Source organism: Ptychodera flava, chromosome 12 (assembly GCF_041260155.1).
Source record: "Ptychodera flava strain L36383 chromosome 12, AS_Pfla_20210202, whole genome shotgun sequence".
Taxonomy (NCBI): domain Eukaryota; kingdom Metazoa; phylum Hemichordata; class Enteropneusta; family Ptychoderidae; genus Ptychodera; species Ptychodera flava.
In genome coordinates, this window is record NC_091939.1 from 14,001,517 (window position 1) to 14,017,294 (window position 15,778).

Sequence of the window (15,778 nt, forward strand, 5' to 3'; positions counted from 1 at the left end):
TTAAGTCATGCACCTGAAGGGCATGCTGAAACATAGGGCCAAAGTCCCTGAAGCTACTATAGACATGGATACAAAATTAAGTATTTCCTGACTGTATGAAATTATCTCACTAAGGTCATCCTACGGACAAGTAAACTAAATATTAAAGCTGTCTGACCAGCGGTTTTGAAAGAACAAGCAACTCAACAGTTGACAGAGCTCTGTGAGTTATGTAGAGAATAACCTTTTGTGACACATGTATTGATGAAGAAGGTGGATATCTTTGATTAACATTGTGAGTTCTATTTAATAAGTTGAGACTGTACATACTCAGAGAAAGCACACTGAAGAGACAAAGGTTTGAAACTTAAGAAGTTCAAGGTCATCAAAAGCATTATAAGGAATCATGTTACACTTTCATTGCACTGTTTACACCGATTGCATAATTGCTATAAATAGCACATGAGGAATCTTTATACAGCCCAGCTTTACCATAAAAACCCTATCACTTTGACCACTCTTTTAATTGACCACTCTATTTTTTTCCTCAAAAAGTAATTTTATTTTATCCTTAATACCAAGTCAACCATAAATGGAAATTAGAACTTTCTCTTTCTCTATCTCTATCTCTATCTCTATTGACTATTTTGAGCAATTTCTTTTAGATAACATACAGGGCACAATAAATGACGGTTCAGAATATGTCAAAGTTGGGATTCAGGAAAGTTGCCTTTACATGTTTTAATCCTCCAAGATGGTAAGCATTTCACTATGAACTGTCAAAAAAAGTTGAACTTTCTGATAATTCTACACTAAAATTATTTTGGCTTTGATGATTTCCTAATTAATTCAATTATTTAAAATCATATTAATTATTTTTTCTGGGTGAATTGATAGGGTTTATACAGTACAAGAATTACATACAATGTAAGTCAAATTTTGACCAAAAATGACAAAAAAATTCCTTAAAAATACAGATTTGCATATTTCATCACAATTTGAACAAGTCTAAGTTGGGTTACCCCTAGGGACCTGTATACCAAATAACAAAGCTGTCTGACCAGCGGTTATGAAGAAGAAGATTTTTTACCAAAAACACCTTTTTTGGCATTAATTTGCCTATTTTCAACAATATCAAAAAATTAAAAAAAATAGTTTCTCAAAATCGTATTTTAATCTACACAACAAATATCAAATCAGTAAGTACTGCGGTTCTCAAGATATTTGAGTGGACGGACGCCTCACAAACGGACATACATACATACATACATACATACATACATACATACATACATACAGACATACATACAGACTGACGACGGACGCCGGACGGATACCCATCCCTGAATAGCTTCTATAGACTATAGTCTATAGTAGCTAAAAATGTCTGATATATTAAAGTAATGCGCTTGAAGAGCACACTGAAAAATATTGAACATACAGATATCTCTGATGTATGTATGCTTGATATGTTAAAGTTGGGCGTGCTGAAAAATATGACTGATTATTATAGTTACGCGCCCGAAGGGCGCGCCGAAAAATACAACTGAATGATGAAATTTGTGGCTGACACTAGCATTTTAGGCAATGATGAGCCTGTGTCAAAATTCAAAAACACACTGACCCCCCTATTGGGCATTTCAAAAACATGGTGACCCCCCCATCACCAAAGTCAAAAACAGGGTGACCCCCCCCCCATGAATCCACCGGCCCCCCCAGGCTGAAGAAACTGACCAGTCCCTAAGTACGGTTCTAAGATCCTGCTACATGCGATGAAATGTGTGTCCGTTGGCAACCGAGTCTTCAAAAGTTTACTGATTTAATAGTATTCCGTACCTTAGGTGAAAGTTTCGATGCAAGCACTGCTAAAAGTTATGCTGCAAGCCTAGCCGCTCACTCCAAGAATACTACCGGATTTTACAATCCATCTAAAGTGTATCAGAAGCGAGGGAGCGGGGCGCAGCCAGTTGCGTATTTTAAATTTCTGTTTAAAAGAGGGGGAAACACTTCCGATTTCGCTACATGTATTGATATGGTTCAAGAAATTGACTGCGGTTTTAAAGCAGTGAGCCCATTGCCAGTCCGAGAAAATCCTGCTATTGTACCTCGTAATATCCGGAAAGGTAGTAAGATAGAATTCTTAGCATTTAAACCGCGCTTAAGTAAGCGTGCTCTTTCTTTCACTGTTGAAAGGTTATTTTGTGCTGCGCCTAATAAACCAGAAATTCAAGATGCGGAAGAACTAGTCGACTTAGAAAGATTAGGCGAGATATATAAACAAATAAATGCTGACAAAAATATTATAGTGGATTTTGATGACCTATCATAGAATAATTATTTTTTCATTTTAAAAATTTTAGGATAGTATATATCATAAAGATTATTATGGCCCGTCGATTACATACAGCATTCAAGGGAGCAGTTTTATGAAAAGAATTTCCTGAAGTCAAGCGAGTCAAGGATATCGGGGAGCTGGTGGATATTGAAGGTATGGCCAAAGAAAGAAAGATGTACTCTGTTATACTGAAATGGAAGTCAAATTATCGGATCCGAAAACTGGTAATACACAAAATCGTACATTGCCTGTTAAATTAAAAGATACATACACAAAAGGGTTGGTAGGAGGGTCGGATGTGAAACGACAATTAGTAAAACGCTACGACGATATGCTTGATACAATTGAAGCTGTTGAGGGTTCTGGCCTCGTTCTCGAGGAGATACTTAATTTTGAAGTAATTCTAGTAGAAGTTTTACTCGGTGCCGGGGCTGGCGCAGTCCAACTTCCCGGATGGTTAAAAAATAAGCATTGTGTGAGCGAACTTATTCTACCGGTGGGGGCCGAGAATTGTTTTCAGTATGCCGTCGTAGCAAGTATAAAGTTGAGCGATCCCGAGTTTCGCAAAAAGAAATGTGGTCAGGTAAGGAGAAAATGGAATACGTTTGACAAATTTATTGCTGACTACTGTTGGGATGGAATACCCATGCCCACGCCCGCTGATCTGACCGTGTTCGGGCGCTTCGAGCAGCAAAATCCGAGCACGAAACTTCAAGTGTTTCAGATCTATGAGTCCGATCCCGCCCCGTCAGACATAACTGTGTTATATAGCGGAGCCGAGGGACCCGGCGGAGCGGATCGGGTAGCAAATATATTACTGATAGTTGGTGGGAACGGGGGTCACTTCGTGCCAATTACTTCGTTAAATCGTCTTCTTAATTCTCATACTAATCGAAAGAATGAGCGCAGACAGAAGTGTATTTGTATGGTTTGTAAAAGAGGTTTTAAGTCAACAGAAGAATTAGAAAAACATCAGGTATACTGTGGAACAGACGCCGCCCAGCCAGTTTTTCCTAAGGAAGTATGTCAATTCGAAGGACATCGGAAGAAGGTCCCCGCCCCCTACGTCGTCTATGCAGATACTGAGGCAATTATTGAGAAGGGGACCGGCCGACACATTCCAATTTGTCTTTCGTATGTTATGGTGGAACGGTGGGGAGGGGTGGACCCGGGGCGGCCCACCGTTTATGGTAAAAGAACATTCACGGGGCTCTCCTGTGTTACAGACTTTCTGAAGGATATGAAAGAACGGGCTGAGAATTATTCAAAATCGTATTATTGGAAAATAAAACCGATGAAAGATCCTTCTAATTACGACAATCCAGTCTGTATTGCATGTGGAGAGCCGGCAGGATACCGAGTAGTGAAGGAGGGGGCGACCTTTTATTGCGAGGGATGTCGCCCGTCGAGAACTATTCCTATCTACTTTCACAACCTCAAGGGATACGATGGTTCTTTTATTTTGAAAGAATTACATGAAATAGATGATGGTCCCGGACCAGAGCCTAAAATCATAGCTAAGACGAGCAATGGAGGAATTATGGGTCTCTCGAAAACATTTATTTTTAGTGCCTCAGTTGTTGTCGGCGGAGAGTGGCCGAATCGGAAGAGGGAGATAAAGAAACGTTTCTTTTCTATAAAGTTTATGGACAGTGCTCAGTTGATGATGGGGTCGCTCGCTAATTTGGCAAAGACTGTGCCGGACCACGGATGGACGGCAGTACCACTTTCATACCCGGACATTCAGCGGGTGAAAGGTTTCTTCCCCTACGAATATTTAGACTCAGTTGACAGACTGGTAGAGGAGGAGCTCCCGGAGAGGGGGGAGTTTTATAGCGAATTGACGGAAGAGGGGATTTCTGAGTCTGATTATGAACATGCATTGAAGGTGTGGGACGAAGTTGGATGTCGAACAATTAAAGACTATATGGAATTCTATTGTGAGACTGACGTTCTACTTCTTGCAAATATATTCGAAAATTTCCGTGACACATGTTTAGGGGCATATAAGTTAGATCCGGCCCATTACATGTCAGCGCCCGGCTTGACATGGGATGCTATGTTACTTTACACAGGTAATAAGTTTAAACTCATTCAAGATGCTGAGCAGATGACTTTCATTCAAAGGGGAATTAGAGGCGGCATCAGTCAGTGTAATATTCATTATTTACAGACAAATCATCCAGCTTATGCTACAGACGAGCCTGGCGGAGCTGGGGCAGCTGGTGGGAATTACGATCCAGAGAAGCCGTTAACCGAAATAAAATATCTCGATGCTAATAATCTTTACGGATGGGCAATGAGTCAACCAATGCCAACGGGCGGACTTCATTGGATGACGATGGAAGAGTGGGAGGAATGGGAAGGCGGGGCCCGAGGCGGAGCCGGCGGAGCGTGGGGACCTGGCGCCACCTTTCCACCAAGTTTTCTAGAAGTAGACTTAGAATATCCGGTCGAATTACATAAAGAACACAGCGATTTGCCATTAGCACCGCATCACTACGAATTTCCGAGGCAGGGCAGTCGACTGATTACAAGTCTTATGGACAGAGAGAGATACATCTTACACTACAAGTTGCTGGAATTCTATCTTCGGATGGGAATGAGATTGAAAAAGATTTATCGGGTGCTTGCTTTCGATGAGACTCCGTGTCTCAAACAATATATTGACTTTAACACTGAAATGAGGACAAAGGGGACGACAGATTTTGAAAAGAATTTCTATAAGCTGATGAATAATGCAATGTTCGGTAAGACAATAGAGGATGTTCGAAAGTACAGAGACTTTAAATTTGTTTCGGACCGGAACGGTACGGATAGTGGCAGTAAAAAGATTCAGAAGTATAATCCAAAGACGAAACATATAACTTTCATAACTTCCGAAAAGGGTGGAGATTCCTGCGACAGTGTCCTACTGGAACTGAAAAGGGATCAATATGAATATAAAAAGCCAGTTTTTATTGGTGCCGCAGTACTGGAACTTTCTAAGCTGCTTATGTATGAGAAGCATTACAATTACTTTCGAAAGCGGTTCCCTGGAATACGATTAGCCTACATGGATACTGACAGTTTTGTTTACAGTGTGCCGATACCCTCCCCGGACGTAACTTTCAATGATATAGTTCGGGAAGATGTGGAAAAGAATGGTAAGGAGTCGATCTACGATACTAGTGGGATGAAAGATGAGATGGGAGTTCCGAAGATTAATAAAAAAGTGATAGGTAAATTTAAAGATGAGTTGAATGGTGTACCTATTCTTGATTTTATCGGCATACGCTCGAAAGTGTATGCTTTTCGAACTCCAACTTCCGAGACGAAAAAAAATAAAGGGATAAAAGATGTTTGTGTTAGAAAACATTTGAACTTTGAAGATTATAAAGATTTGTTTGAAACTGGGAAGAAGCCGGAGCCGGCACAATTTGTACAGTTTGTACGGAAAAAGGCTGGAGAAATCCGTAGTGAAAAGCGTAGTAAAATTATGATGGCACCAAATGATATCAAGCGTGTGCAGTTATGTGATCTGGACACGGGCGAATGGCTGGCAGAAACAGATCCGATAGGAATGACCTACGTTACGGTTTAAAATTGTAAAGAATCTAATTTACTATTCTTAATGTCGAGCATTGCATCACTGATAACATAAACGTGGGCAAATATATTATCATCGCGAGCGTCGTCGCCAACTTTTACTGAAGTGTCCATTTTTATTATCTCAAGTTGAATTCCATCCTTTGTGTTCATTACTCTTAGACCATTTCCATGAAATTCAATATCTTTAAAACTACGCAGATCGATAAACAGACAGAATTTATTCTTCAAATAATCAACTTCATCTATATCAATTTCACACCAATCTTTATCTTCAGCAAAATACCGTCGTGCCTCTCGCCAAAATTGTCTTGGTAACATCTTCTGAGCGTACACTTTATTTGCAATGCCTTCAATCATTACAGACACAGATTCAATGGATGGGTTAAAGAAAAGTTCGCTATTAAGTTCTGACTGATTCTGATTTTTAGTGAAGAGTATAGCGATACCTCTAATGCTACGTCGTGGTACATTTATATTTTCATTGATAACCGTGGTTGATTCTTTGAATGGGATTGTTCTAGAATGATGTATATGCTCGTAAAGGTAACTTTTTCCACCGTTGTAATAACCAGCAGTTTCTATCGCGAGTTTGGGGTCAGTTATTGTTTCGTATTCCATTTGAATGTTTTTTAATTTATAATTGGGTGTAACAACATTATTACTAACAAGTAATTGGGAGGCGGGTGCCAACGTAATTCCCCATTCGATATGACTCCCTAACGCTTTTGGATATGCAACTCCATGGCCTGTTACGAGGGGGTGAGTGAGACGAATAGCATATTTTGTTTTATATGTGTCGAAAAGTAAAAGATCGTCCCATTTTGAAAGCCTGTCGGCATTTGCATCGGCTGCGCCACTTCTCAATTTTCTTAGATTTTCGTTCTGAATTCCGTACAGTGTCATGTTCGTTCTCTCCTTTTTATGTTTAAAGAGATCGCGATAACATTCAAGAAGGTTATATCTATTCAAATTGAAAAGTGGCTGACCCTCAAATTTGAGAACCATACGCTCCACCAAATTTTTTGCAACATTTTGAACTACTCGGTTATCTTCATGTCCTGTTACTTCGAGATCAAAAACCAGGTCAAAAGTATCTGGAACTAGTACTACTCCGCTTTCTAACTTTGGACATCGTATGTCAAGTGTCTGGCCTGGATCTGCCTCACTTGGATTATTAGCAATCACATGATGAGTTCTTTCTGACTTCGTTCCCTTCGATATTCGGTTGGTGAAATTCGGTGATAATTATTATTATTATTATTATTATATCTTTATTTCGGACTGAGCGTCCATATAATAGTCAAATAAGGCAATAGTATGAAAATTCAGTTACAAAATTAAATTATGGTTGAAAAGATAGAAAAATTGATTATATCTACATACATAATCCAATGGGTTTCTTTTTAAACAGACATTTAAACATAGAGTAACTTATTCCAGTGTTTTACCATCTCTGAGTTGAAGTACAATGATTTACATACATTTCGTACAATTGCATTGCTACTTTTCAAAAGTCTTTGTCTCAGGCTGTTTATCTGATTTCTCAGAAGAGCCATCAAAGTTGCTTATTCTGTTAGATACAAACATTAGACTCGCGCTGCTCCGTTTCTCATAACCCAATAACAGTCGTGCAGCATTATTGTAAGCAACTTTCAAATTTTCTCAAGACATTTGCATAATAGCTATTCCATATTGGTCCCCCATACAACTGATAACAAAACGCTTTAAATAGAATGCATTTAACATGAAAAGTACACATGTGGAATTTTCTCATTAGCATATTCGCTACAACGTAAAATATCTCGTCTGCCGCTCAATGTCATCATCATCTCTGAAATGGTCAGTTAACACGAACCCTAGATGTTTTTCTTAACAACAAAGGTTAATTTAACCCCGTTCAGATACACACATGGAATGCGCCGAATCTTACTGTGATTCGCAAACACGCACATACAGTTAGTCTTTTTACTGTTGAAAATGATGTCGTGAATATCACTATAATGAGTACAGAGATCTATTAACTTTTGTGTACCTTTGACAGAAGGACTAATCAAGCAGATATCATCCGCGTACATTAAGTGATTAACAAAAATGCCACCAATATTACAGCCAGTATTCAAGTTTGATAAGAGAACACTCAAATTATCAATATAGATATTAAAGAGCTTTGGTGATAAAATACCACCTTGCTTTACACCGTTAGTGACAGTAAAACCCTCAGATAAACATGTACCCCAACGAATAATAATAGTTTGAGTTCGATATCATTTGACAAGAAATCTGACAAGGTAAATGGGAATTTTACGTTGAATTAATTTCTTGAAAAGCGTCCAATGGTTCATTCTGTCAAAAGCCTTAGAGGCGTCCATAAATGTAATAAATACATTACTACCATGTTGTCTATAATAATTGATATTTCCTTCAAAATAAAGACGCACATATCAGTGGAATGTCCTGACTTAAAACCAAATTGGTTATCAGTCGTTCCCAGATAAGAATCAATGTGACGCAATAAAACAAGTTCAATTATTTTAGAAGCAATAGTGGAAAGTGCAACAGGACGATAATTGTTTTTATCTGTAATATCACTATTTTTGTCTTTGATAATTGGAACAAGGATAGTGTTAGAAAGTCGTCTAGGGCAAACTACATGGACAAGCATAGCTGTTAAGCACATACTAAGCAAAACAGAAACTTTCTGACTGGCAAATATAAAGTGCTCAGCGGCAAGATAATCTGAACCAGACGTTTTTCCAGTCTGTAGCTTACTAATTGCATCACTTATGTCACCTGGTAATACAGTGAAATTGTCTTGCAGTGAACAACTGTTCATAGCATCTAAAACAAATTCCTGATCCCTATTATTGTTTACAGAATTATAAATATCATGATAATGGTTACGCCACATTTCAACAATATTTGCATCACCTGTACATCCATTAACATTATTTGGCCTACTCAAATTTTTAGTATTGTTAACAGACTTCCAAAATTTGTCATAATTGCTGGAAGACAGATTTTTCGCCATAGCATCGGCTTTCATCTGTTCCTCATTACGGCGACACAGACGCAGAGCATACTTAAACTGCGCATGCGTGCGGCGTTTAAGGTCATACAATGGACCTGTCCTGGGTTTACCAGAATCACGCCAGAGCTTAAACGAATCACGTGCAATAGAATGAATCTGTCTCACATTGTCATTCCACCCTGGAATATTAGAATTCGTACTTTTGGTGGGTGGTTTTAGTGCCAGCAACATATAAACTATCAATAATATTGTCATAAAACCTCAAGATACAATCAACATGATTGGAATTATACAATGAATATCTTTACAACATAATGCTTCCGTTGGAATATCAACTTCAGAAAGAAGCCTATCTGAATTCACATAATACTCATTGCGTGATTAGTACTAACCTTGGACCAGTTTAAGCGTACCTCTGTATCATTCTTAACAGAGTCATTACTTTCACATGAAGGTATGGTACCAATGTCACACTTAATACTAAGTGGGAAATGGTCAGAAACGATTACATCATACAAAATTTCTACAGACTCAATACAAAGATGAGCTGTGTATGAAGAAATACAATGATCTAGCCAGGATGTTGTGCCATGCACGTCACTAACATATGTGAAAGAATTTTCTGGCAGTAAGACATTATCTGACACAAAATAGTTGTATCGTTACAAAAGCTCAGCAATGATTTACCAAAGAGGGAGTTGTGATAATGTTCTATCGTACCCCATTTTTCGTGTAATGTATATAGTAGTGAAGAAAAAAGAAATTACAGTTAAAAAGAAAATTAATCACATCTTAAGTTTCACTTCGTGTATATAATAACTTAGAAGAAAAAATTCAAAAATCACATCTTTACATAAATATTTCCGTCTGCCTGAAAGATAAATCGATTACCTGTGTCGCGAATCAATCGAAGAACCCAATATTCTTGTAAATGTTGGACTTCCATTTCATCATTGTCAATCTCCTGAAAGACGTTTATGAATTCTAGTCGCTTAAAGAAGTTAGTCTTTTGACATTCCTTCACGAAAGCTAAAATGTTATGATACAGATTATCATCTTTGAGTCGGACACCTGGATTTGCTCGAAGGATATGTCGATTTACCCGCCGAAGTTTGCACCATTCCAATTCGACAGAGAAACCAAACAGGTCTTTATTTTTAGAAAGAAACTTTGCAATATTCTTTTCACCAAACATGTCGATGCCGTATTAATACATAATTTTATTTATAATGACTAATGTTAATCCAGTTAAAAATATCCATAGCTGTTCTCCAACAAATCCGACCACCGATCCCGCTGTTTTTAATAGAAAACTGACAAGGGAACCGATTAAACCTGGTATTGCAGCAGCACTTTTTGCGGCCAATGTTTTTAACCATTCGCCAAATTGCTTTACAATTTCTTTCGCTTTTGTGTATACTTTGGGTGGATCTGTTCCCCCTGTGTTTGCTCCAGTTCCTCCTCCCCCTCCTCCTCCTCTAGTCACAGCCAGGGCAATTGTTGATATTGTCATTCCAAGGGCAGTCAGTATTGCAGCGATTGTAATACCATTTCGTTTAAATAACTCTGTCAGCTTCAGCCTGAGTGATAATTCTGGATCAGAAATTACATCACGAAGAGACCTAGTAGTAGCCAGACTTTCACGTGCCTCACTGATCTTACCATGTTCGTATTCAATTCGATCAACAATTTTAGCTTCTCTTGTTATGAGTTCAGCTAGTAGTTTCTCGGCTTTTTCTTTTCCTGGGTGTGATCTTCAGGAATTTCCTTTAACTGTTTTTCAACCTCTCTTTTCTCTAGCCTTATTTTAACTTTTTCATTGTTAAGCTCACCAAGACGCATATTCGCAATTCTTAATTCATCATTAATAGCTCTATATTCTGGGTTTAGATTGTTCCATTGTTCGATTTTATTTTCAAAAGCTTGTATTTTATCTGCATTACCGGAAGCATCTTGCCGTAAGAATGTCAGTTCATCTTTGTATATACCCATGTCTTCTGGCGTCATCTTCTCAGCCGGTATTTTATCGTTTTTCACATCTTCAGAATACAATGTTGAACTAACAAATTCGGGCTCTGCGCTAGAGTGATATTCGACTCCACTCCATTGGTATACTTTACTTACAAATTCATATCCTCCTTCTTCTCTTTTTACTGTCTCGAGCGATCTAAATCCACGTCCTGTAAGTTTTGATAGCCTGAGGTTTTTATAATACAGCCTTCCATCCCTAATCTCAGCATTCAAAATTAATTCGTTTCGTGCTGCCGGATTTTCAATTTTATTCTCGTTTAAGAATTGTTCAGCCATTTGTATTTTAAGTTCTACTCCAAGTTTAGTCGAAGGATCTACCTGCGGGCTAGCAAGGAAAGGATCAGCTTCTGCAAGGGCATTATCATCGTCTATGAAGTATGTTTCAGCAGTAGCGTCATCATCATTTAAATTTGCATCATCGAAATCCTGGAGTGGTATATTTTCTTCTCCTCCTTCTGCCATATTGTCTTTCTATATTACTACAATTATTTTTTATCCCCCTTACATATACAGTAAAAAAATGCACATCTCAGTTGTTGAAAGCGTTGAACAATTGGCTGATTACATAGAAAGAACAAGTGCTGCATATCGACGAAGTTATAAATTAATGGGTCGAATTGATATGGCTCTCAATATTACTAAGGGAATTCTTGTAAGTTCTGCTGTAATAGCAGCAATTCCGACAGTACCAGTTCTTTTAGCTTTAACTCCTATACCAGGTGTTGTCATTGAGGTAATACAAGGAAAAACTGGTGTAGCAAAAAGACGAGAAAAGTATAAACATTATTACGTCCAATATAAACAGCTGCTTACACAAATACAAGAAAAAGCCGCAACAACAGAAAATGGGTCAGAACTTATTCAAAACATATTTCATCAGGCACTAGAAATACAAAAACAAGAAGGATTTAGTCCACCGCTGGAAAGATACCTAAGACATTATGGATTAAATGGATATGAAACCTAGAATGTTTCATCTCAATCATGACATCACAAGTTACTAAGCAACCGGAACGGTATTGCGAAAGTCCCACTGGAAACGTCCCAATAGGGGTATTGCGCAACATCCCTACGGTTCCGGTAGGGTATGTAGCTGCACATAAATTACATGTACACTGTAGAGGCCAACCACTGACCGTACAAGTAGTACAAGGTCCAGTAACTTCTGTTCATCACGCCAGTGTTAAAAAATTGTTCCAATAACTATATCACGCACTCCTAATTCACTCATTCAGGGCTTCTGGACTCCAATCCATCTGTAGAGCTTGAAAGTGCCAGTCTGTGTTGAAGAGTCTCCGTCCATTATTGAAATGTGACTATTTCTTTCTATACAGATGTTGAAATACCAGGAAAACACTGACGTCAGTTTCCGGTAGCTATTACAATGAGTAATCTGTCAATGAGTGACGTCAGTGCCGACTGTCCACGTACGTGAGGTCACCCTCACTTCATGTAGGGGACCTACCAGCAGCTTTCATGTCTATACATACCACACTGGATTATTTTTAGATAACCATCTGTTAGCTATATCAATAACAAAAGCCCGTTCCGTCTACACGGTTACTGCATATTGGAGCAGTTCTAGGAATTATTTTTAGTATATATTGATGTTAGGCGCAGTCATAGCTAGCGCTGACTCAGGAACTCCCTCTTTACGCGCATGTGCGTAAGAGGGAGTTCCCTGTGTTAAAAAACAAGATGTTTATGTAGAAAAAACAAGATGTTTTGTAGGAAAAAACAAGATTTATCTCAAAAGTACACATACTTTTTACTACTCTGGCTCGAAGTACTTGACCATAATTGATGAAATACTATGTAAATTGATGATAAAGTTGTAAAGCAGCAGTGAATGACATTGTACATTTACGCATCGGCTAATTAACAATTTGCATATGAGTTTTAACAGTTGACCATATATTATAAAACTTGAAGGACTTTACCAAATGCAATTACACTTACTATGAAACGTGGTCATACGATGGTAGCAGTCACAGAAATTCGGTACTTTCATTTCAGTTAAGTACATATTTATATACTTAATGATTTTTTGAATTAATGTTGAATATTGTCCTTGATGTTGACAGTAACAATTACAATGAAGCTTTAAACTTATGGCAAAATTATAGACAGCTGCAATGTTACTGAAACATGGTAGCATTTTCAGTTCATGTCAGGCGAACGTCTTTTGTGTGGTACATTACAGCCTGTGAGTCTGGTTGGGACTACTTCAACGGGAAATGCTACTATGCGTACCAATCCCCACTGTACACATACCATGAAGCAAGGACTGTGTGTATTGCATTGGGTGGTTCACTCCCAAAGATAAATAATGTTGAAGAAAACCTGTGGCTGACAGGTTGGTCATTCTTGTACATAGTCATTGATAATCAAGATTGATAGTAATTTGAATACTGTTTTGTCCGTAAGGTATTCAGCGGAGTCCCATTTCTTTGGATGTCATTTTGTTTACTTCAAACAGAATTTCTTGTCCAACACAACTATATTAGCCTCAATATGTATTAACTCCTCACAAATCTGTTTACTGTTATCGAGGATTACTTACTATCAACTCACTCTTCAATAACATTTAGATATCTATCCTAAATATCCTTAAACAAATCTGGATTGCTCAGAGCCTTGATTCCACTTTACGATGAACTCTCTCTCCAACGTTTATATCAGGATACACTGAAGGCAAAGTACACATGTGGCTCGGTGCTAACGATATCGAACAGGAAGGTGTTTGGAAGTGGGAAGATGGTACCCTGGTAAGTATTCTCTCTCTCTCTCTCTCTCTCTCCTCTCTCTCTCTCTCTCTCTCTGCTACACAAATGCATCTGATTGTCTCTACTCTGCAAATATTTTTGGGCTGGAAAAATGACCCATATAGGATTTGAACCAACGTTCCGAGTATTTAGTTTGGATGCTTTACCAACTAAGCTAACGGATCAGTTCAAGTTGTCTGGCGTGTGCCATCCTGTTCTGTTCTTTCTTTCACAAAGAAACATCTGGTTACTCATAAAGGGGACGTTTTACATATCAGTAAAATAGTGCCGTGTAATTTAATCTCTCTTTTACTGCTTCCCTCCTGTTCTGCTCTTTCTTTCGCAAGAGACATCTGGTTATTCACAGAGGGGACGTTTTACCTATCAGTAAAATAGCGCCGTGTAATTTAATCTTTTTGATTACGTTACGGGAGAACACACATATGATTGTTATAGGAATTCTCATACCCAATAGATTACGTATAGCAATTGGAAGACAGACCAACCAAGCAATAATGGTAATAATAAGATTGTCTTCATTTTCACTACGAGTGGAATGGAAAATGGAACGATGTAACTTGTACGGATCGCATGGGTTACATCTGTGAAAAGGAAATAGGTAAGTGTGGCGACCCTCATTATAGTTCCTGTAGAATGGTAGATGACTGTCTTTAGATTTCCGCCTCGAAATTAAAAGACTTAAACTTTCGCCCAAATTTCCTCTGACAACATTAAGCCTTTTCCTCGCGAAATCAAAAATAAAAATCAAGGATCACCGTGCAAAATGTTGTACTTGAGACCTAAATTACTGACACGTGATATTGATTCAAAATGGCCCGTCACACTCCATGAGCTTAAAATTAACCCCCTACAAGTGGTAGACCAAAAACGTACACTAAAACTTTGAGAATCTGAATATCAGCTCCGAGGCGCATTAACAAGTGTACCGTAACATAACATCAATGGAGCATGCCCACACTTTGTCTGGGCAACTCATGAGATCTTGCCTTTGGGAATTCTAACGTTAAATAATTGTATGGCTTCCAACTAATTTTATTGTATCAGTACAGTAAACGTTTGATAGAAAATAACGAACTCAACAAATACACCATGCCCTGAACGATATTTTTTTTTGATTCTTACAATTGACTGTGGAAAGAGCTGAATTTCCTTTCATTTTGCCGTTTGTTACTAATAATGGTTAAAATGCTTCTGTGGAGAGATTTTATAGACGCTCTATCACATTCGCTAACCTATGAAAGCCCGTAAGGGACATGTTTGAAAGTAAAAAATAAAAAAATTATCTTGTGCTCACGAGATAGTTTCTCGTGAGCACAAGATCTTTTCTTGTGATCACAAGATCTTTTCTTGTGCGCACTAGATCTTTTCTTGTGATCACAAGATCTTTTCTTGTACGCACGAGATCTTTTCTTGTGATTACGAGATAGTTTCTCGTGCTCACAAGATCTTTTCTTGTGCGCACGAGATCTTTCTCGTGAGCACAAGAAACTATCTCGTGAGCACAAGAAAAGATCTTGTGATCACGAGATAGTTTCTCGTGAGCACAAGATAGTATCTCGTGATCACGAGAAACTTATCTCGGGAGCACAAGATAGTTTCTTGAGAGCACAAGATAATTTATCGTTCTTTTGTGGTTGACCTAGGGAGTAAAATTCCAGTCCTTGCATTTTGCGGCCATACAGTTTAAAATTTATGTATCAGAGGCCGCAGTATATGACACTACAATTTCAAATCTCATGCCAATTATATAATAAACGGAATCAGCGATGTTTTTTATGATCTGATTTATACTCTCACTTGTCCAAAATTAGGTTTGGATGGCTTCTAAATTCGACTGCCGAGATCAACAATAATGCTTTATCAATTACACAGTCAAGTACATTTACTGTTTTTAGTTGATAGTACTCTATTCAGTAATATAATGTGCTACCAATATTTGTATATTACTTTTACTTTGATCAATGTCAACTTTAAATTGTATATGTTCATTTTTACACAATGTTACATGATCTTATCGTATAGTGAACA

At 38.1% G+C, this 15,778-nt stretch overlaps 1 protein-coding gene across 1 annotated transcript in view; it reads left to right on the top strand.

Annotated features, from left to right (window-relative positions):
• LOC139145143 (lactadherin-like) overlaps positions 1-15,778 on the top strand; it is a 41,566-nt gene that overhangs the window by 18,975 nt on the left and 6,813 nt on the right. Inside the window, exons 3-5 of the mRNA XM_070716116.1 lie at positions 13,168-13,320; positions 13,647-13,732; positions 14,205-14,348. Of these exons, the coding sequence (XP_070572217.1) occupies positions 14,321-14,348 (28 nt within the window). The 5' untranslated portion in view covers positions 13,168-13,320; positions 13,647-13,732; positions 14,205-14,320. The remainder of the gene's footprint in view (positions 1-13,167; positions 13,321-13,646; positions 13,733-14,204; positions 14,349-15,778) is intronic.